At 51.8% G+C, this 20,762-nt stretch overlaps 1 protein-coding gene across 5 annotated transcripts; it reads left to right on the forward strand.

Annotated features, from left to right (window-relative positions):
- The first annotated feature begins 4,122 nt into the window (after window positions 1-4,122).
- LOC129067297 (general transcription factor IIH subunit 4) lies at window positions 4,123-20,569 on the forward strand. Of its 5 annotated transcripts, none has more exons than XM_054569048.1 (43): window positions 4,123-4,313; window positions 4,926-5,068; window positions 5,339-5,443; window positions 5,795-5,926; window positions 6,179-6,275; window positions 6,363-6,451; window positions 6,668-6,779; window positions 6,921-6,989; window positions 7,198-7,281; window positions 7,534-7,666; window positions 7,872-8,002; window positions 8,630-8,677; window positions 8,818-8,896; window positions 9,288-9,394; window positions 10,290-10,511; window positions 10,645-10,726; window positions 10,843-10,943; window positions 11,225-11,346; window positions 11,453-11,519; window positions 11,613-11,710; window positions 12,540-12,621; window positions 12,789-12,908; window positions 13,361-13,472; window positions 13,763-13,851; window positions 14,329-14,419; window positions 14,651-14,778; window positions 14,895-14,998; window positions 15,184-15,265; window positions 15,464-15,540; window positions 15,612-15,687; window positions 15,921-16,026; window positions 16,162-16,232; window positions 16,353-16,478; window positions 16,698-16,802; window positions 16,946-17,014; window positions 17,124-17,202; window positions 17,315-17,442; window positions 17,572-17,724; window positions 18,548-18,754; window positions 19,432-19,543; window positions 19,687-19,862; window positions 19,989-20,117; window positions 20,221-20,569. In XM_054569048.1, exons 2-43 carry the CDS (start codon window positions 4,929-4,931, stop codon window positions 20,314-20,316), a joined length of 4,536 nt encoding a protein of 1,511 aa, XP_054425023.1. In that variant the 5' UTR covers window positions 4,123-4,313; window positions 4,926-4,928; the 3' UTR covers window positions 20,317-20,569. The 5 variants fall into 5 exon arrangements, with proteins under 5 accessions (XP_054425023.1, XP_054425022.1, XP_054425025.1 ...); XM_054569047.1 differs by having other exon boundaries at window positions 4,123-4,286; XM_054569050.1 differs by having other exon boundaries at window positions 4,123-4,286; window positions 17,318-17,442.
- Window positions 20,570-20,762: the final 193 nt, after the last annotated feature.

The raw sequence follows: 20,762 nt of genomic DNA on the forward strand, positions 1-20,762 counted from the left end.
CAACCTTTTTCATCTCATGACACATAAATTAATTACTAAAATTCTGCAGCTTACCAAAAAATATGTTTCCTGTTCATCTGACAAAAAAATAGGTATAATTTTGATTTACTCAACATAGGACAGCTATTGTGGTATTGGCTGTTTTCATTTTTTTAATTTGACAGTCTAAGGGAGAAAAGGTCAGTGTCCCTGACTAAATAGATATTGACTAATTTAAAAATTCTTGTGTCACACTGGTTAAGAATTGCTGCTCTAGACATGTATAAGCAACTTGAACTCATGTGCATTTTGTCTTGGCGTGTTCAAACTTCCTCCTCCCCAACTGTTTCCTGACTAAATGGCAGCATCGTCCACTCTGCTGCACACACCAGAAACCCGGGGTCACCTATTCTCCCCTCCCAAATCCAGTCTATGACCAGGTCTGTGATTTTGCTTCCCAAATTTCCCTTCAATTTGCCATTTCTCCCTCCATCACCCCCTGGCACGCACTACCTCCCTGTTGCCTGGACTACAACAATGGTCTTCCAGGATCTGTCTTGTTCCTCTCTGGTTTTTCAGCTCCGCAGCCACATTGATCTTGAAAACACATAAATCTGATAACTTTCCTTTGTTTCAACCCCTTTCATGGTTTCCCACAGACTTTGGAATAAGAACAAAATCTTCTTGGCCAACTTTGGCCCCCCATTTCCAGGGTGAGTCTTTCCCCTCTCCTTTATGCACCACTGGCCTTTCAGTTCTGCCCACTGGCCTCAGTCCCTCCTACCACATGGCCTTTGTAGTATGATGTTGCCCACCTCGAACACAGCTCCCTGCTGTCTGACTTAGTAATGCCTGATTGTCCTTTAGCAAGTTGTCCTTGACTTGCCTGACCACATCAAACCCCCTGTTGATGCTTTCAGAGCAATAGGACTCTCTTCTCTGTAGCACTTACTATAGCTTTTTTTTTTAAAGAAAATAATATATTTTTAATAGACTTTATTTATTTATTTTTAGAGAGAAGGGAGGGAGAAAGAGAGGGAGAGAAACGTCTATGTGTGGTTGCCTGTTATGTGCTCCCCAACAATGGGGACCCGACCTACAACCCCAGGCATGTGCCCTGACTGGAAATCAAACTGGCAACCCTTTGCTTTGCAGGCCGGCACTCAACGCACTGAGCCATACCAGCCAGGGCTTAAGAAAATATTAATTACTGAATACCTACTATGTGCTACATACCATACTTCTTACATATTATGTCTTATTTAATGTTCCCAACACATGAAATAGCTAAAATTATTGCCATTTCACAGAGAAGAAAACTTCTCTTCCAGGTTGAGCCACATACCCAGGGCGGCACATCTGTAGAGGGCTGGCTGCTCAGAAGCAGCCTGTGTGGGCTCCTGGATCTCTGCTCTTTCTCCAGGATGTTGCCAGAGGGGAGGCCAGGAACTCGATATCACAGCAAGTTGTGGAGTACAGTCTTGATACCCTTAAGTCAGGGAGCTCCTTCTACAAATCAGCTCCTAGGGGCCCAGACTGATTTTCTTCCTAAAGACCAGTTCCAGAAACTCAGCCTGCTCAGTTCCTGCCATGGACCCCTTGCCTTCATCCACTGCATCCCTTCGAGCAGGCATCTTGAAGAGAACTCTGTGATGAGGACATGGTCTGTACTGGCACTGTCTAATAGGTAACCACTACTGAGTCCCTTGAAATTGGCTACTGTGACTGAAGACCTACATTTAAAAAAAAAAAAGATTCTATTTATTTATTTTTTGAGAGAAGGGAAGGGAGGGAGAGAGGGAGAGAAACATCGATCAGCTGACTCTCACAGGACCCCAACCAGAGACCTGGCGCAAAACCCAGGCATGCACCCCAACCAGGAATTGAATCTTTGCCTTGTGGGATGACACCCAACCAACTGAGCTACTCTGGTCAGGGCAGGAACTGAAATTTAGATGTTGTTTTAATTTAAATATAAATACCTACAGGTGGCTAGCGTAGCCTCAGAGTTTTCCCTACATTGCGGAGAACTGTGGCCTGATCTGCTGAGTTCTCCCTTGCTTGTTTCCATCAAAATGAGGCATATGACCTATCTGAGTTTTACACACACATAAAACCTCCTTACAGCCCTGTTTGGTGTGGCTCAGTGGATTGAGCGCCGGCTTGCGATCTGAAAGGTAGTGGGTTTTAGTCCCAGTCAGGGCACATGCCTGGTTCGGGCCAGGTCTCCATGCACATCGATGTTTCTCTCCCTCTTTCTTCCTCCCTTTCCCTCTCTGAGAATAAAATCTTCTTTAAAAAACAAAAACAAAAACGTCTTTACAAAAATGGGATTGGGCTAGTTATACCATTTTGTAATCTGCTTTTCTTCCCCTCATGACAGGTTGTATGTAGCTCAGGTCACACAGTGACCTCCACTCTAAGTGCTGCCCAGTATTTGATATGTTGCAATGATTTACGTTTTATCTAACCAACTCTCAATGATAGACACTTGGGCTGCTTCCATTGTTTTCATAATACAACAGCAATAAACATCTTCACAGGTATGTCTCTGTACCCAGGTGGAAGAATTTCAGTATGGTACATTCCTAAAGGGGAAGTTGCTAGGTCAAAGAGTAGTCACATTAAAATCATTGGTATGTACTGCCAAACTGCTCTTAAAAAAATGCCTGTGTCAACTTTTAACAAAAGTATATCCGTATGCTCATATGCTCGTCTGCGTCAAGGGTAACATTAAGGTGGTCAATCCTTAATTATTTTTTAATTGGATGTGTTATTGTTTCTTTAATTCACTTTTCCTTAATTACTAGTGAAGTTGAGCATTTTTTTCACTTGGTTATAAGTCATATGTATTCTTCTGTTTATTGCTTGTTTTCTCCTTTGTCAATCTTTCCACTGTGTTGTTTCTTTTTCTTATTGCTTTATAAGAACTCTTTGTATTTTGTCTGTTTTCTCGAATACTTCTTCCCAGATTGTAATTTGTCCTTTAACTATACATAACATTTGCCATAAAGAAGCTTTGTTAGTTTTGTGGTTGTCTTTGAGGATTTTAAACATTGGTTGCTAAAGAAACAAAACAACAACACACAAAGTGTAGTACAATTAGTCCCCCGTCCCTGGCAAATGCCATTCAAATCCCTGCGTCAGCACTTTCTAGCTGCCTGATTGTAAGCAAATTTGATTTCACTGGACTTCAGTTTTCTAGTCTGTAAAATGGTAATAATAAAACTGGCTTTGCCCTGACTGGTGTGGCTCAGTGGGTTGGGCGTCACTCTATAAACAGTAAGGTCACCAGTCTGATTCCTGGTCAGGGCACATGCCTGGGTTTTGGAACCAGGTCTCCAGTTGGGAAGGGTACCAGAGGCAGCCGATGGATGGGTGTTTCTCTCCATCTCTCTATCCCTCGCTTTCCCTCTCTCTAAAAGGGAATAAATAAATAAAACCTTAATTAAAAAAAAAAAAAAGGCTGGCCTTATAGAAACTTAGGGAAGCGTGTAGCTCTGGTCTTGGCTGAAGATGATCTCTTCCCTTTTCTTGCAGTAGATGCATAAATCAAATCAGAGCAAACAATTGTGTTAAACATTGTATTTACTAGGATCTTCTAACTAAACGGGCGGGGGGGCGGGGGGGACCGGGTGGTGCTGAAGGCCGGCGGACGCGGAAATCAAAATCTGTACTTAACGTGCCCAAAAAGGACGCATTGGATCGTATTAACAACTCCTAACTCGGAAAACACTCTGGGGAGCGCAGTATTCCAATTTTACCGGGAGCAACTGAGTTCAAAAAACCTAGTTTCGTGCGTCTCTAAACCTAAGCGCCACCAAGCTGTCTGAGCGTCTCCACCAGGAAGCCCTAGGGCCACATCTATTATCGGGTCCCGCTTCCTGAATGGCTGGGTTAGAAGGTGCCGTTGGCGGCCTGGGTGGAGAGCGATGCGGAACCGAGTGGCCCAGCCCTTGGTGTCCCGGGCTCTCTCAATTAAAGGCCAGCCTCTTTCCTCGCTGCTTCCCCGCGGTGCCTTTTGGGAGTTGTAGTCAGACGCACGTCATCCTGCTCAGCGGGTGGGTGAGAATAAAACTCCAAATCCCAGTATGCTCTGCTGCAAGTGCAGCACCTTTTCCTATCCCCTCCCTTACTTTTTCACTTTCCCTTCCTTCCCTTGTCTTTTAGGCTGGTGTGACTCCTGTCTGTGAAATTCTTCGTCTCTCTCTCCCCATCTTTCTCTCTCTCTCTCTCTTTTTAAAACACCCTTTCCCCTATTTCCGGGTGCCAGTGCGCTCCGATTAAGCGACGGCTTTGAACTCAGGGTGGGCGAGGGGGATCGACCCAGAGTGGTAAAGGAACTGGGAGAGGGGGTGGCGGAGTGTAGGAGCTTTGAATGAGAGAGAGGAGTGAGAGAGAAGTAGGGGAGAAGTTAGGAGGTTGGACAGTGTGGATCAAGTTGAAGGGGGTGAAGTAGTATTTTGGGGGAGGGAGAGGAAAGAGGTAGAATTAGGTGTGGTAGATACGGAGCAAAGAGGTAGCTTACGGCTGTGCCCAAACAAGAGAAGTGGGGCCAAGAAGTAGATGGGAAAGTCTGACAGATGTGGAGCTTATGGGCCGCTCTGACCAGGAAAGGTGGGAAGGAGAGGATTGGGTTCAAAGACATCTTCTTGTCACTGCTTAGTAAAGATGAGACAAATCATCGAAATACAAAATAATTCTGCAGATATGGGGCAATTAATAATTCTGTTACTTAGAAATTGAGAGAAGGCTGGAGTTGAGGCTAAATGTGGGGTGACAAGACAGGAGAGGAGGAAGTCAGTCAGATTTGGGAGAAACGAGATGAATGACATGAAAATGGTCCACGTGGTGGGAGCCAGTGGATCTGGGACCAGAATGAGAAAGGTGAAGGGTGACACTGTCATGCATTGTGGAGGTCTGTTTCTAACACTTGCATCTCTCAGGTGATGGAAAGCACCCCCTCAAATGGTGGACTGAACCGAGCACACCTACAATGCAGGAATCTGCAGGAATTCCTTGGGGGTCTGAACCCTGGGGTATTGGACCGATTGTACGGGCACCCTGCCACCTGTCTGGCTGTCTTCAGGTGAGGAGGCCCTACATGGCAGGGACCATGTTGGGGCAATGTAATGGGGCTTGCAGACTGGGATGAGTTATCCCGTGTAGAAGCTTAGTCCTAAGGGACTTGGAGACTAAAGCGTGTCAGGCCAAAACAGATGGTGTTTGCGGGGACAGCAGCACTGGTAAAGGTGTGTGTGTTTGGGGGTGATGCGACGTTTGAGAGGCTGAGATGCAGGTTGAGGACAGAGACGCAGATCTAAGGCAGTTGCTGATATTTTACTTCTGCTCCCTGCAGGGAGCTCTCATCTTTGGCTAAGAATTGGGTGATGCGGATGCTGTTTCTGGAGCAGCCTTTGCCACAAGCTGCCGTGGCCCTGTGGGTAAAGAAGGAATTCAGCAAGTGAGTCTGCTGCATTCTCAGCTAGATGCAAATTTCTCAACAGCTGGATTTCCCAAACTGCTGTTCTTGGAACATTTTCAGGAAATATTAATGGGTACACCACCACCACAAAACTTACAATTAAATAAGGTTGGGAAACTCTGCATACTGTATTTTCCCTCTTGGAGAGCTGTGATGTCTAAAACAAGGCTCTGGTAAGCATTGCAGCAAAGAAATTTGCCTTAAGAAGACACTGATTTCACTCTGTGAATCAGGGAAGGATCACCAGTTCAGAAAAGGCAGCAGTGGAGGCCTTTATGGGCGGCTGCCTTTTTGTTCTCCAGACACCCCTCACCTCTGCTTCTGTTTCAGAGCTCAGGAGGAAAGTACAGGGCTGCTGAGCGGCCTCCGTATCTGGCATACCCAGCTGCTCCCTGGTGGTCTCCAGGGCCTCATCCTCAACCCAGTGTTCCGCCGGAATCTCCGCATTGCCCTTCTGGGTGGGTATGTCGCTTCCATCTCTTCCTTAGTTGGGCCAGGGGAACTAAAATTCTGTATGGAGAGCTGTAATGGGCCTGTCTGGAACCTTATGGGCTCCACATTTGGGAGCTCCTTAGGAATAAGTTGGGTGAGATACAGCTGCACAGTGTAGGAAAAACCTCCCACTCATGACCCATGGGAATGAGGGTGGTTAGAGGGCAGAGGGAAGGCAGGGACACAGGCAGGGCTTCTCACTCTTGGTCCATCCTGGCATAGGGGCAAGGCCTGGTCTGATGACACAAGTCAGCTGGGACCAGATAAGCATGCCCGGGATGTCCCCTCACTTGATAAGTACGCCGAGGAACGATGGGAGGTGAGGATTTGGGACTCTGTGTGTATCTCTGTGCTTCTACTTCCTGTAGACCCTAGACACATCTCTCTGTCCTCTTGCATTCCTCAGGTGGTCCTGCACTTCATGGTAGGCTCCCCTGATGCAGCTGTCAGCCAGGACTTGGCTCAGCTCCTCATCCAGGCTGGGCTCATGAAGAGGTGAGGAAGCCAGTGGTAGAACAGTGGCCTGCTTCAACGTATCCTTGGGTCCCCGCTAAACTGAGTGTTTGGGTGGGTCAGGAGTGGAGGGGGTTGACTGTAAAAGGAGAGTCGAGTGGAGTATGGCCAGAGGTAAACCAGAAGACATGAGAAGACCAGTGGAGATGGTGGCCTTTCTCTGCACACCTCTCCCATTGTCCCCCTCTCTGTCCCCAGTGCTGAGTCTGGAGAACCACCCTGCATCACCTCTGCTGGCTTCCAGTTCCTGTTGCTGGACACCCCTGCCCAGCTCTGGTACTTTATGCTGCAGTACCTGCAGACAGCCCAGGTGAGGGACTGCTCGCCTGCACGCTTTGGTCTTCTCAAGACCCACTCAGAGACTGCTACCTACAGACTGTGCTTCCTGACATCCTCTCCTCTCGTTTTCTCCTTCCTGCCCTTCTCTTTGTCTCTGCCCATCACTCCTTAGAGTCGAGGTATGGACCTAGTGGAGATCCTCTCCTTCCTCTTCCAGCTCAGCTTCTCTACTCTAGGCAAGGTAACGAGGGGCTGGAGCTGGGGACTTAGGTGGGTGAAGTGAAGGGGGTGAGATGGGGAGGGGAAGTGAGGCTATGGGGCTACAGAGTGAAAGATGAGAATGAACAGAGCATGGCCAGAAAAAAGGAAAAGAGGGAGCGGATGAACCGGGTTGGGAGGAGTAGAATGGGATGTGTTTTGGACTCCAGCTGACTACCTCTCTTCCCCAGGATTACTCTGTAGAAGGTATGAGTGATTCTCTGTTGAACTTCCTGCAACATCTGCGTGAGTTTGGACTTGTTTTCCAGAGGAAGGTATGAGCACCCAAATACATGGCTTCTAGGGAAGAGGCAGGGTGGTGTATGCTGCCTTGGCCTTTAGAAAGGAGTGGGGTTTTGGGAGGCAGCAGGAAGCAGTTGCCAGGACTGAATACTTGGGTCCCTTGGGGAGAGAAGTTGGGAGTTGGGGCTTTGTGCACTGGGAGGGATCTTGTGTCTCAGGAAGGAAGATGTACAACAGTGACACCTGAGAGAAGGCCCTCTGCCTTTCCCTTCCACCCTTTCCAGAGGAAGTCTCGGCGTTACTACCCCACACGCCTGGCCATCAATCTTTCATCAGGTGTTTCTGGGGCTGGGGGCACTGCACATCAGCCAGGCTTCATTGTCGTGGAAACCAATTATCGACTGTATGCCTACACTGGTGAGTCAACAGAGGGCCCCTGGGAGACCAGGTTGGGGATAGGAGTGGGGAGGACAAAGGAAGCAGGAAGGAATGCCAGTATTTTTTCGATTTACCTGACAGTTTACAGACTTCCCTGACATTTCCCTTTACCTATGAGGGCAGGGCTTGAGGAAGTTTGGGTATGGGGGAGCCTCATCATCCTCTCTTCCTGTCCCCGGGTCAGAGTCGGAGCTGCAGATCGCCCTCATTGCCCTCTTCTCTGAGATGCTCTATCGCTTCCCCAACATGGTGGTGGCACAGGTCACCCGGGAGAGTGTCCAGCAGGCCATCGCCAGTGGTATTACAGCCCAGCAGGTAGTCCCCTTTGGAGGGGTGATGGGAAGACAGGCTGCACTTGTGCTGTGGGACACAGGGTGGTCACCAGGTCTGTTACAGTAGGTGATGGGGAGTTGTCTATTTGAGCATAATCAGGCACATGAGAAGTCAAGGCTCTAGGTATGGGAATAGGCAGACATTGAGGAGAAAGACCTGAGGGACGAGGGCTACCTCTGAAATTTGTGTCTGGGCACCTTCACTTCCTAGCTGCATGAACAGGCTTGTTGCTTTGTTTTTGATCCTGTTTCTTCATCTGGAAGATGGAAATAATGAATTTTCACCTCACCAGGTTTTGGGGATGCTTTAGTGAGAGGACAATAGTAAAACACTGAGCTAAGAGCCTGCCACACAGTCAGTGCTGCTATTTTAAAGAAAAAAAAAAACACAAGGCTGTACAAAGGGCAGACATGCCAGAAAAGGAATGGCAGATAGGACAGTGGGAACAGCAACATGGGGCAACAGCTGAACAGGGCATGGGTTGATGACAGGCATGTGGCTCTGTTTTTTTAAACAGTAGGTTGATGTTCCATTGATATTAGGTGACAGCATAAGTAGCTTTCCTGCCTTCTTATTTGAGCATTTGATCCTATTCTTCTGTTTTTCTAGATCATCCATTTCCTCAGGACAAGGGCCCACCCAGTGATGCTTAAACAGGTACAGACAGGTACCAAGCTGCTGGAGGCTCACAGCCCCTGGCACCTGGTGATGAAGTGATGGAAATTCTGGGGAACAGTGGAGGAATAGGTTGTCTTGGCAGTCTTCCTGAATCTTCCAGCCACCCCTTGCTCCTGCAGACACCTGTGCTGCCGCCCACCATCACGGACCAGATTCGGCTGTGGGAGCTGGAAAGGGACAGACTCCGGTTCACCGAGGGTGGGTGGCTTCTGTTCGTTGATTCTTGGTCATTGGCCAGAGGGAGAACAGTTCAGTCTCGATGAACTGAAAAAGCTATTGATGCATTTTATTTTATTTTTTGGCTTGTTGACAAAACACTTTATTTTGGTGCTAGTCGGTAGTGGTAATTAAGCCTCAAATTAGTACAATTTGGATTTAGTTAGAAGAGAAAAGTTGGGAGGGATAATCCACAGCAACCTCTCTGGTTTTGTTGAGCACTACTAGGTTACCTTATTGTATTATATTGCCTCCTTGAACGTGGTTGGATGAGCCGTGAAAGGACATAGAGGATTAGATATAAATTGTGGGTGGCCTGCCACGGAGGGGCTCATGATCTCTCCTCTTCTGCCCCGCTGCTTTTCGGTCCCAGGCGTCCTGTATAACCAGTTCCTGTCGCAAGTGGACTTTGAGCTGCTGCTGGCCCACGCACGGGAGCTGGGTGTGCTGGTGTTCGAGAACTCCACCAAGCGGCTCATGGTAGTGACACCTGCTGGGCATGGTGACGTCAAGCGCTTCTGGAAGCGTCAGAAGCATAGCTCCTGAGCATGTGCACTGGGACGGGAGTCGGGCTCAGCCCTGCAACTCAGGGGTTTTTACCTAACAAGTGGAGACTGTTCAATAAAGTGAAAGTGAACCACGCAGCCTCCAGCACCTCCCTCTCGGCGGGTTCCGCTTCCAGCGTCTGCGGTCATTGGGCCCCGAGGGGCGGAGGGTGGGGCGGAGGGTGGGGCGGAGGGTGGGGCCGAGCTGCAGCTACTAACGCGCAGGCGCCCGCCGCCAAGCTCAGCCCCCGCCCCCCGCCCCCCCAATCCCTCGCGTCGGCAGAGCACCCGGGGGATTGCAGTCCTGTTGCTGTTTGGGTTGCTTGTGACTCGTCCCCAGCTATTGCCGCGCTGCAGGGCGCCTTGGGTTCGCTGTGGGCTCGCCTGGTGGGCACGCGGGGGTGAGCAGCCTTGGGTGGGTGGGACGCACAGGACTGGAGGCCACGCGGGCGGTATGTCTGGGCAGGCCAAGGTCGCGGTGACTGGCTGGACTCCTTGCTGGCTCGGGCACAAAGAAGTCCGTCATCTCTGGGAATCCCCGAGCCCTTTTCCTTCCCATGTGTTAGCGGTCACCCCACGTGTCAAATGCATAGGTTAGGGGCCAGAAACCGTGACCTCCAGAAGAGATCTGATCCTGTGGCTCCAGGATCTTGTTATTGTCGGCATTATGCCCTCTAGTCAGTCTCCAGGAGGAAGGGTTGTGTAGGAAAGGATAGAATACCAGAGTAGTGCTAGTAGGAGGCAGGGAATAAGAAATAGGGTGTGACTTCAGGAGTGTGATCCTCCCAGTTCCACATATCCTCCTCATGTGCTTTGTCTGTCTGGAACAGATCGTGGCCCCTTTGCAAGCACTCCTGATGCCTCATTTGCCTCTGGCCTCTTTTCTACAATGGGGGCTGAGGCCCTCGCGGGGCCTCCCAAGGTCCCATCCCCTTTCTACCCAGTCAGAGCCCTATGGATCCCCCATCTCCCAGAGGAACCGTGAAGCCAAACAGAAACGCCTGCGAGAGAAGCAGGAGGCGCTGGAGGCTGGGTTAGCCCGGAAGAGCAAGGTTGGGGTCACACAGCTTGTTCTTGGGTCTCTGAGTAGACTTGGGAGGGGGCTGGAGGAGAGACTGCTGGATTCCACATACCTGGCATTTACTGGGAACTGCATCTTCCCTTTATGGTTCCTCTTCCCTGCAGTCACCTGCAGAATTCAGCAAGGCCTGGACTCCTAAAGAAATAGTGTTGTATAAAATCCCCACAGAACTTGGTGAAAAGAAAGGTAACTAGGAAACGTGAAGGCCTTCTCTTTCACGTTCTTGTTGCCCATTTGATTTGCTGAAATGCAGCCTGGGAATGAAGTTTAGGAATTAGCAGAGCTTTCTTCTGCCTCCTCAGATGTCTCCCAGCCCTTGCCTCCTGCATACAGCCCCCGATATGTTGAGGCGGCCTGGTACCCTTGGTGGGTTCGAGAGGGCTTCTTCAAGCCGGAATATCAGGTTTGTATCTGGCAGAGTGAGGTACTAAACAGTCCTCAGGATAAATAGCCCAGGAGGTTGGTGGGTACAACTGAGCCTCAGAGTCTGGAGCTCACAGCCAGCCACATTGGAGAGCTTGCTTCCTGCCCCTGGTGTCTCCACAGCATTTTCTTGGCAGGTTTTCCCTTTCCCTGTTATTTGCGGGACCTTTCCTTTTTTATGCCTTGGAGATACCTGAGGACGCTATTCACCCAGTTAACATCCAGTCCCCTCTTGCCCTTGACTTTGCCTCTTGCTTCTAGATCAGGTTGCCGCAGGCTACAGGGGAGACCTTTTCCATGTGCATCCCACCTCCCAATGTCACTGGCTCCCTACACATTGGGCATGCACTGACGGTGGCCATCCAGGATGCTCTTGTGCGCTGGTGAGGGGAGAGGGGCTGCTTGAGTTCTTGGAGGGAAGGGGAAGGGGCAAGGAGTGAGGATAAATATGTAACCTCAGTGCTTCATGTGCTGGTGTTTCTGTTGCAGGCACCGGATGCGCGGGGATCAGGTGCTATGGGTCCCCGGCTCAGATCATGCAGGAATTGCCACCCAAGTATGTCTTTTGGTGCTGTTTCCTTTTCTGGGGTGAAAGAGATTTCTACCCCCGGAAGTGACCTGATTCTCTGTTTGCCCCCTAATCTCACAGGCCATGGTGGAGAAGCAGCTGTGGAAGGAGCGAGGGGTAAGGAGACACGAACTGCGCAGGGAAGACTTCCTCCAGGAGGTGTGGAAGTGGAAGGAGGAGTGAGTATGACAGGCACTGGGAGGTGGGGATCCTGGTTTGGGGCCTTGCTTTCTACCCCCTCTCCCTGCTTGTGGTTGCTCCTCTCATTTTCCCTCACCTCCCTAACTTCCAGAGACTTGAGCTCTAGGGGTGTCCAGCCTTTTGGCATTTCTGGGCCCCACTGGAAGAAGAGTTGTCTTGGGCCACACATTAAATACTCAAACACTAACAAAAACTGATGAGCAAAAAAAGAAGGTTTTAAGTAACTTCACGATTTTGTGTTGGGCCACATTCATAGCCATCTTGGGCTGCATGTGGCTGGCGGGCTATGGGTTGGACACTCCTGTTAGAATTTGGTGGGGTCTCCAAGCTGTATGTGTAAGCTGTCTGTGCATGTCTGTATGTGTGTCTGAGTGTGATACAGTAGGATACGTATATCAAAGTGTGTATGTGCCTTTGTATATATACATACGCATACACTTCTCCCCTCCCCCAATTACCCCATTTTCCCTTGCCTAGATTTCATCATCGGTCTTACTCACCCATGCCCACCTTTCACCTGCTTCACATTGCCCTCATTTTTCCAGGTCTGTTATCACATGCGATCTTCTCATAGAGCTTCTTCAGGTTTCCCACAAATTGGCTGCCCTTTCATCTATTACCGTAGAACTTTATACTGTTTAAAATTTTATCGAAGGCTTCAAACTGGTTTGTGAGTTTGTGTCCATTAGCTTCTAGGGGCTAGATCAATGCCATATTCACCCCAGTCTCCAGCATTGCTGGGGTGTCATCTGGCTTGGTACATTATTGGTACTCAGGACATGGTTGCTGACAAATCTCTGGGCACAGGAAAGGTGGAGAGATCTGTGAGCAGCTTCGAGCTCTGGGTGCCTCCTTGGACTGGGACCGAGAGTGTTTTACCATGGACGCCGTGAGTGTGCCCAGCCTGGTCCCTGTGGGTGTCAGGGAGGTGTTTAGAGATCTTCAGGGAGGTGGGTTGTGGTGTGTGCTGGGGGTAGCAGCGTGGGAGTGATGGTCCCTGAATGGGGCGACAGGCTGAGAAGGGGCTGTTGGGTGTTGACACTCAGGTCGTTCTAGGGCTCCTCAGTGGCTGTGACTGAAGCTTTCGTGCGACTTCACGAGGCAGGGTTGTTGTACCGCAGCCAGCAGCTTGTCAACTGGTCATGTGCTTTAAGATCAGCCATCTCTGACATTGAGGTAAGGCAGAAAAAGAGAAGCAGGTTCCTGAGAGCACTGAGGCAGGCGAAAGCCCAGAGTCGGGAGCCAGACTGCCTGGACTCGCACCCAGGTCCTGGCACCTACCAGCTCTGTGACTTCTGGCCTCTGTGAGCCTCAGTTTTCCTAATCTGTAATTTGGGGCTGATGGGAACGCCTGTGCGTTGGGGATATTGTGGGAATGAAGTGAGAACTCATGGAAGGTGCTCAGCACAGTACCTGTGTGTGGTTTAAATGTTCAGTGAATATTTACTTTAGCTGTATTACACAAGAATTAGGTGAGAACACAGGGAGGTGGTTCCCCACTCCTCTGAACGGCTTTTTAATAGATGGGCTGCCGGGAGGCTGAGCAGGTGGAAGAGTGGAGGTGGGAAGAATGGCTGTGAACCTTGCAGAAGGGCTTCTCTCAGACCCTGCTTCTTCTATGCCTCTAGGTGGAAAGCCGGTCCCTGCCTGGCCACACGGAGCTTCAAGTGCCTGGCTGCCCCACCCCTGTGCCTTTTGGCCTCCTTGTTTCTGTGTCCTTCCCTGTGGATGGAGAGCCTGGTAAGGGCAGCCCGCGGAAGGGTTGCTCACTGATCTCTGCTTCCCCTGTTTTCTCAACCTGTGCTGGGCTGATGGGAGGGAACCCCCCAGCCTGTTTCACACATGACCTGGTGGGAGGGGCATAAGGAACCTTGGTAGTGTTTGTGTTTTTGTGGGTACTTAACCCTGGCTATTTTGGGCCGTGTAAGAAAAGTGCCCATGGTCTCTGCCCTTTGGGGACTTAGTGTAATTCTTCTGTGGTGAGAGGTGAGAATGACTGCTAGCTAGACATGCGTGAATTTTGTCCTCAGATGCAGAGGTTGTGGTAGGGACCACGAGGCCAGAGACATTGCCTGGAGATGTGGCAGTGGCTGTTCATCCCGACGACACCCGATACACAGTAATGTCCAGTGCTCCCGGTCCCTGACATTCCTTCCCACAGCTTTCTCTTCCCTTATTTTTTGGATGGCGGCACCTTCTTGCCTGCTTCCACTTCCTTTTCCTAAGTCTTCTCAGCTCAGCTCTCCACTGGCTCTGAGTCTGCTCCTGTCTCTTTTTGATGTTGTGCATTTACTCTAGCTTGGGGGTTGACCAGGTATGGCCCAGGGGCAGATCCATGCTGCCTGTGTTTGTGCCCACCACACTCATTGGCTATGTTGTCATCTCTGCCATAGTGGCAGGTAGAGTGATTGTGCGGAGGTTGCATTTGCCTCTTGGCCTGCAAAGCCTAAAGTATTCACAGTCCATCCCCTTAAGAAAGCATTGGCTGAGTGCCACTCTGACTCTTTACCTTGGCTCTCATCTTATTTTCAGGGCTTTCCTTCCTGCAAAGATCTTTCTGCTCACACTTGCCTGTCTTTGACCCCTCTCCCTTCAGCATCTACATGGGCGACAACTTCGTCACCCCTTGACAGGGCAGCTTCTACCCCTCGTCACAGACTCTGCTGTCCAGCCACACATGGGCACAGGTGAGTGGAGGTCAGGGGAAGGAAAGAAATCTAGGGTGCTGGGGGGCGGGGACCAGGAGGAGGGAGAAAGGAGGGAAGGAAAGCTCCTATGGAGTAGTTTGAGTGGGTGGGGGGAACAAAAGGGAGGCACAGAGAAGAGCGGAGGGACGGGGGCGTGGGCGATGAAGATACATCTGGAAAAGCAAAAGCCAGGGTCAGGGTTCAGTGCTTATGGCGTCTCTGCTCCCCCAGGGGCAGTGAAGGTGACTCCAGCTCACAGTCCTGCTGATGCTGAGCTGGGGACCCGACATGGCTTGAGTCCCCTGAGTGTCATTGCGGAGGACGGGACCATGACCTCTATCTGTGGGGACTGGCTGCAGGTGGTACCAGACTCAGTGCTACCCCATCCTTTAGGGGCATCCTTTGCCCCACCTCCTCCTTCCCACTCTTTTATTTCTCTAGATCCCTTTAACCTTTATCATTGCCATTTTCCCAGGGCCTTCATCGATTTATAGCCCGGGAAAAGATTGTGTCTGCACTGAGGGAGAGGGGCCTGTTCCGGGGCCTCCAGAGCCATCCCATGGTGCTGCCCATTTGCAGGTGACTCATTTTAACTCTTTCAGCTCTGACCCCCTTAGGAGGGATGTGGCATGGGCTCTTTGCCCTCATGCTAGAATACGGGCTCTGTCAGCTTCATTGGCTGCTGCATTCTCAGTACTGAGGGTCTGGCACCTACTAGGGTCCTAGGGCTGGGGGAGCAGTAGGCTCAGCTGTCTCTCTTTTAGCCGTTCCGGGGACGTGGTAGAATACCTACTGAAGAGCCAGTGGTTTGTGCGCTGCCGGGAGATGGGGGACCGGGCTGTCCAGGTGAGGCTGCCCTGCAATCAACGACTGGTGCTTGGGGAAGGGGTGAAGAAACAGGACAGCTGTAATCAAGGAGGCGGGGTAGCCCAGACAGGGCTGTCCTCAGGAGGTTTGGGAGGTCCTTTCTGAGCTCAAGAACCATGTCAGAGAAAAGCTGTGCGTATAGGACCCGTAGCACTGTCTGAAGGCCTCTCACTGCAGGCTGTGGAGTCTGGGGCCCTGGAGCTGAGCCCATCTTTCCACCAGAAGAACTGGCGACTCTGGTTCTCTCGCATTGGGTAAGAGGGGCACTCGCGGAGCTTGGAGGGGACCACTGCTCACACTGAGCAGCTGCTCTGGTCTGTGGCAGGGACTGGTGCATCTCGCGGCAGCTGTGGTGGGGCCATCAGATTCCAGCCTACCTGGTTGTAGAGGAGCCCTTGAAGGTTGGTAGGAGGAAGTGCAGGAGGGGCAGGGCTGGGCGGTGGGGTGGGGAAAGGGCCTTAGCGTGGGAGTCCCAGGCTTTAACACTGGTCCAGCTTCCTGCCTTTCAGGTGCTTTAGCCTGTCAGCGCGGCCTGGCCTTCTTCATCTCACCACCAGAGGGCCCCCGAAGAGACCGTGAAACTGAGGTTTCCCACCTGCCAGATGTTCCTCCTCATGTTTCCCTTGTTCTGCAGGACGATAAGGAGGGCTGCTGGGTGGTGGGCCGGACAGAGGCAGAGGCCAGAGAATTGGCTGCAGAACTGACAGGGAGACCGGGGGCAGAGCTGACTCTGCAGCGCGGTGAGGGCCTGGGTCTTGGGGAGGTGGTATCAGGGAAGCTGGCAGTAATGGTGGGGCTGAAAGGGTGGGCAGCAGCAGGCTGAGATCCAAGAAGCGGAGGTCTCAATTGTCTCCATTCCCTGTTCTCTTTTGCAGACCCTGATGTCCTGGACACATGGTTCTCTTCAGCTCTTTTCCCCTTTTCTGCCCTGGGCTGGCCCCAACAGGTGAGGCACTGGCTTGAGGAAGAGCTGAAGGTGGGGACGGTGAAGGACACACTTGGGCCCTCCAAAAGTCTTGAGGAGATGGCACCCAGGGCCTCTTCCTACTTATTTTTTTCCTGCTAGACCCCAGACCTCAGTCGGTTCTACCCCCTGTCACTTTTGGAAACTGGCAGTGATCTTCTGCTGTTCTGGGTGGGCCGCATGGTCATGTTGGGGACCCAGCTCACAGGGCAGCTCCCCTTCAACAAGGTAACAACCCTTTAGTGCCCTGTCCCTCTCTATAACTTCAGTCTTCCCTAACTGTATCCTTTTTTCTAACCCCTACTGTGATGTTTTCCATGTTCTTGATTCTTGTTTCATGATTCACTTCCCACCCTGACCCTTAAAGCACGGAGGCCAGAGATCCCAAGGGACCCTCTGGGGAAAGGCCCTCCAAGCCACCCTCTACTGACCCCTCCATACCCCCAGGTGCTTCTTCACTCCATGGTCCGGGACAGGCAGGGCCGGAAGATGAGCAAGTCCCTGGGGAATGTACTGGACCCACGGGACATCATCAGAGGGGTGGAGCTGCAGGTCAGGATGAGAGCTGGACAGGGCTGGGGTTTGTGGGGGAGAGAAGGGGAGCCTCCAGAGAGGAGTCATCTGGGGGGACAGTGGGTGGGAACCTTGGAGCAGTTGGTCTTGGACTGAGGTCAGCAAATACTCACCTGTCCTAGGTGCTCCAGGAGAAGCTGAGAGACGGGAACTTGGACCCCACAGAGCTGGCGATTGCAACTGCAGCGCAGGTGTGTCCCCAGTGGCCTCGAGCTCCCAGCAACCCATTTTCTCTGTGACCCAGGCTTCTGGCCCTGCAGTTTCGTAGACATCTGCCACCCCTCCCCCCTCTGGTTGCAGAGAAAGGACTTCCCTCATGGGATCCCCGAGTGTGGGACAGATGCCCTGCGGTTTGCCCTGTGCTCCCATGGGGCCGTGGGTAAGCTGTGGAGCCAAAGGGGGCAGGTGGGGGCGAAGAGGGGCTGGCAGGGCTGAGGACAACCCGTGTTACTGCAGTCCCCCTGCATACTCTCTGCTTTTCTCCCTCCCAGCAGGTGACTTACACCTGTCTGTTTCTGAGGTCCTGAGCTCCCGACATTTCTGCAATAAGATCTGGAACGCCCTGCGCTTTATTCTCAATGTTCTAGGGGAGCAATTCATACCCCAGCCTGCAGAGGAGGTAAGAGCGAAAGAAAAGGTGCTTGGGAACAGGGTTGTCTGATGTCTGTAGTGGAAGATGGCATCTAGAAGGAAAGGCAGGGAGTGAGAGTGGAGCTGTCTCCATCCTGCAATCCTCTTCTGCCTGCAGTTGTCCCCCTCCTCCCCAATGGATGCCTGGATCCTGAGCCGCCTGGCCCACACTGCCCAAGAGTGTGAGCGAGGCTTCCTTACCCGAGAGCTCCCACTTGCCACCCATGCCCTGCTCCACTTTTGGCTCCACAGCCTCTGTGATGTCTACTTGGTGAGTGGGGCTGGGGCCGGTGTGCATTGCACTCCTGCAGACCTGCTCTTCGTCCCCTGGGGATTGGGTTCACTGGCAGAGATCTCTCAGTTAGGTTCCTGATTGTCCTCTCAGTTAGGGCAAGAAGACAGATGAGCCTGGGAATCCCAGTTCCCCTCTTCCCTGTGACTGACCTAGTCACTGTTCCCTGCCTGTCACCTGGGAGAAAGGAGGAGGTGGGAAGACCCCTGGGAAACTGAGTCTGACAAAGCAGGGTCAGGAGGCAGATGGAGCTTCTTCCTCAGTCTCTGATTGCTGAGTTTGGACCCTGAGCAGGCCGGAAGCTATAAACAGACAAGGAGGAAGTAGAGTGGTCTTTAGACCTCGGGTTCTTACACTTAATTCTGTGTGAGAATCACTGGGAGGGACAGCTGGTTAACCTGTGCCCACCACCCCCCAGGTGCTGACTTACCAGGTGGGATGGGGTGGTGAAAATTGTCACTGCTTGTCCCAGGTAATGCTGCTGGCTTAGGACTGCTGCCCGAGATCACTGCCTCTCAATCTTATAAACAATTCTCTGTCTCTTTTATAAGCAAAACTTCATTACTTCTTTTTTTTTCCCTAAACTGTACAACCTTCCTGACAATTTGATTCCTTTGGATTCCCTACCCACCTCTAAGAATCCCTACCTGAGATTCCCTTTCTGTGGGAGAGCCAGTGGTGTCCAAGCTATGGCGTTTTCTTACCCAGAGCATCCCAACTGGTGGGGCTGCAAATGTGTGGAGACGGCAAGGCTGTGGCTGTGGCCCAGCCCTTTCCCCTGACCTGCAGGCTTCTTCCCTAGGAGGCTGTGAAGCCGGGGCTGTCACACTGCCCCAGCCCCCCTGGGCCTCCTCAGGTGCTGTTCTCCTGTGCCGACATTGGTCTGCGCCTGCTTGCCCCGCTCATGCCCTTCCTGGCCGAGGAGCTCTGGCAGCGGCTACCCCCGAGGCCGGGTGGCCTCCCTGCCCCCAGCATCTCAGTTGCTCCCTACCCCAGTGCCAGCAGCTTGGTGAGTCACACACATTCCTGGAGTGGGACTAGTGGGGAAGGGTTGGGGAGTAGTCATCTAAAAGGGTTTGCTGCTATGGGGTCATTGACTACGGTGGTTCGTACTACTTTGAGGAGATAGATTGTTCTGTAGCGCTGCCTTGGGGAGTGGTATTACACAGTGGACAAGAACAGGACTGTCACTAGACTGATCCTTGCTAGCTGTGTAACTGTGCCTCAGTTTCCCTCATCGTTAAACTGGGGGTGGCAATGCTCAATGTCATGGTTGTGATGAGGATTAGATGTTAATAATAGGATAACCCAAAAGTCTCAGTACAGTTTTAAGCTTTAGTAACTTGAGGAGGATAAATGCACCAAACTTAACCCCCCAAAAATAATTTCAAAGCTTAATTAAATTTCTTTTTTAATTATGTGGTCTCGTGAGTTACGTGGCTTTGTGAGTTTTGAATAATACATTCTAAATCTTATTTTTGGTTGTCTGCCATCTTCACTCAGAGTGACTGAACAGGCACCAACCACTGATCATCTATGATCATCTTAGATGACTCCCCAGTTTTTGCTGTGTTCCATCCTTGAGGTGGTGCAGAGGAGTAGGTGGGTGGGTGGAGGACAGAGCCAGGAGAGGTGGTATAGGAGTCCCAGGAGCCTGTGGGTCAAACTCTGGGTCCCTGTCTCCAGGAACACTGGCACCAGCCTGAGCTGGAGCGGCGCTTCTCTCGGGTCCAGGAGGCTGTGCAGGCGCTAAGGGCTCTTCAAGCCATGTACCAGCTCACCAAGGCCCGGCCTCGAGGTGAGGTGTTGACGTGTGTCCCTGCAGAAGGAAGGGGCTGGCGGGGCAGAGGAGGAAGCCTGGGGGCAGGCCCCGGGGTAGGAGGTGCAGGATGGGAAGGGAAGCAGGGTCATGGGCCCTGACAGATTTCCTTTTCCTCCTAGTGCTGCTGCAGAGCTCAGAGCCTGGAGAGCAGGGCATGTTTGAGGCCTTTCTAGAGCCACTGGGGACCCTGGGCCGCTGTGGGGCTGTGGGCCTCTTACCTGCCAACACAGCTGCTCCCCCCGGCTGGGCCCAGGCCCCAGTCAGTGACACCGTTCAGGTCTACATGGAGCTGCAGGTACCCAAAGGAGATTGGTGTGGGGAGGGGTCAAGGGCGAGTTTTATTTATAAAAGTGCAGTGGAGTCTTAGCGTGGGGAGGAAGGAAGTGCTGGGTGGGCTGCAGATGTCTCTCTTCTCCGACAGGGACTGGTAGACCCCCAGGCTCATCTACCTCTACTGGCTGCCCGAAGACACAAGTTGCAGAGGCAGTTTGATGGCCTCATAGCCTGGACCCCATCAGAGAAAGAGGCAGAGACTCAGAGGCAGCAGAGGGTGAGCTGGGAGGCCACCCAGGAAGCCCCCCTCCCTGAGGGAATGTGGTAGGAGGGGGGTGGGCCTCATACCTGGATCCTTATCTGCTTCTCACCCTGTCCAGCTTTCTTCCATCCAGCTGGAATTGTCAAAACTGGACAAGGCGGCTTCTCACCTCCAGCAGCTAATGGACGCATCTCCCAGCTCCAGGGAACCCTGAGCCCTCGACCCGCTGTCCCTGGCGGTTCTCTGCCCTCCCAGGCCTGCCTTTGAGAACAGACTGATCCTGTAGCTGCTGGCAAGACGGTGCTTCAGAGACCACATGGTCCAGCTCCCTCATTTATGGGAACAAACCAGCTTGATCAGAGTGACTGTGGGTTGCTTGAGATGCTCACATTCCTGCCCCTGCTTCCCTCCTTTGCAGCCCCAACTGGGAGTTTAGGCATGAGGAGATTCAGATAAACTTTTAAAATCTTAAACACATGTACCTGTGGTTCTTTATCTCATGCTCCCTCAGTGGTGACTTCTTGTCTTTCAGTTGTTCCCTGAGACTCTGGTCTGGGAAAGGAGGTGGGCCACCTCTTCCTTGGGCTTGGGCCACAGTGGGAGTGTGGGTGCTGGGCGGTGTCTGCCTTGTTGGAGAAAGGGAAATTCTCATAGGCCTCA

Source organism: Pteronotus mesoamericanus, unplaced genomic scaffold (genome assembly GCF_021234165.1).
Source record: "Pteronotus mesoamericanus isolate MK-2021 breed Mesoamerican mustached bat unplaced genomic scaffold, CSHL_Meso_final contig_20, whole genome shotgun sequence".
Lineage (NCBI taxonomy): Eukaryota > Metazoa > Chordata > Mammalia > Chiroptera > Mormoopidae > Pteronotus > Pteronotus mesoamericanus.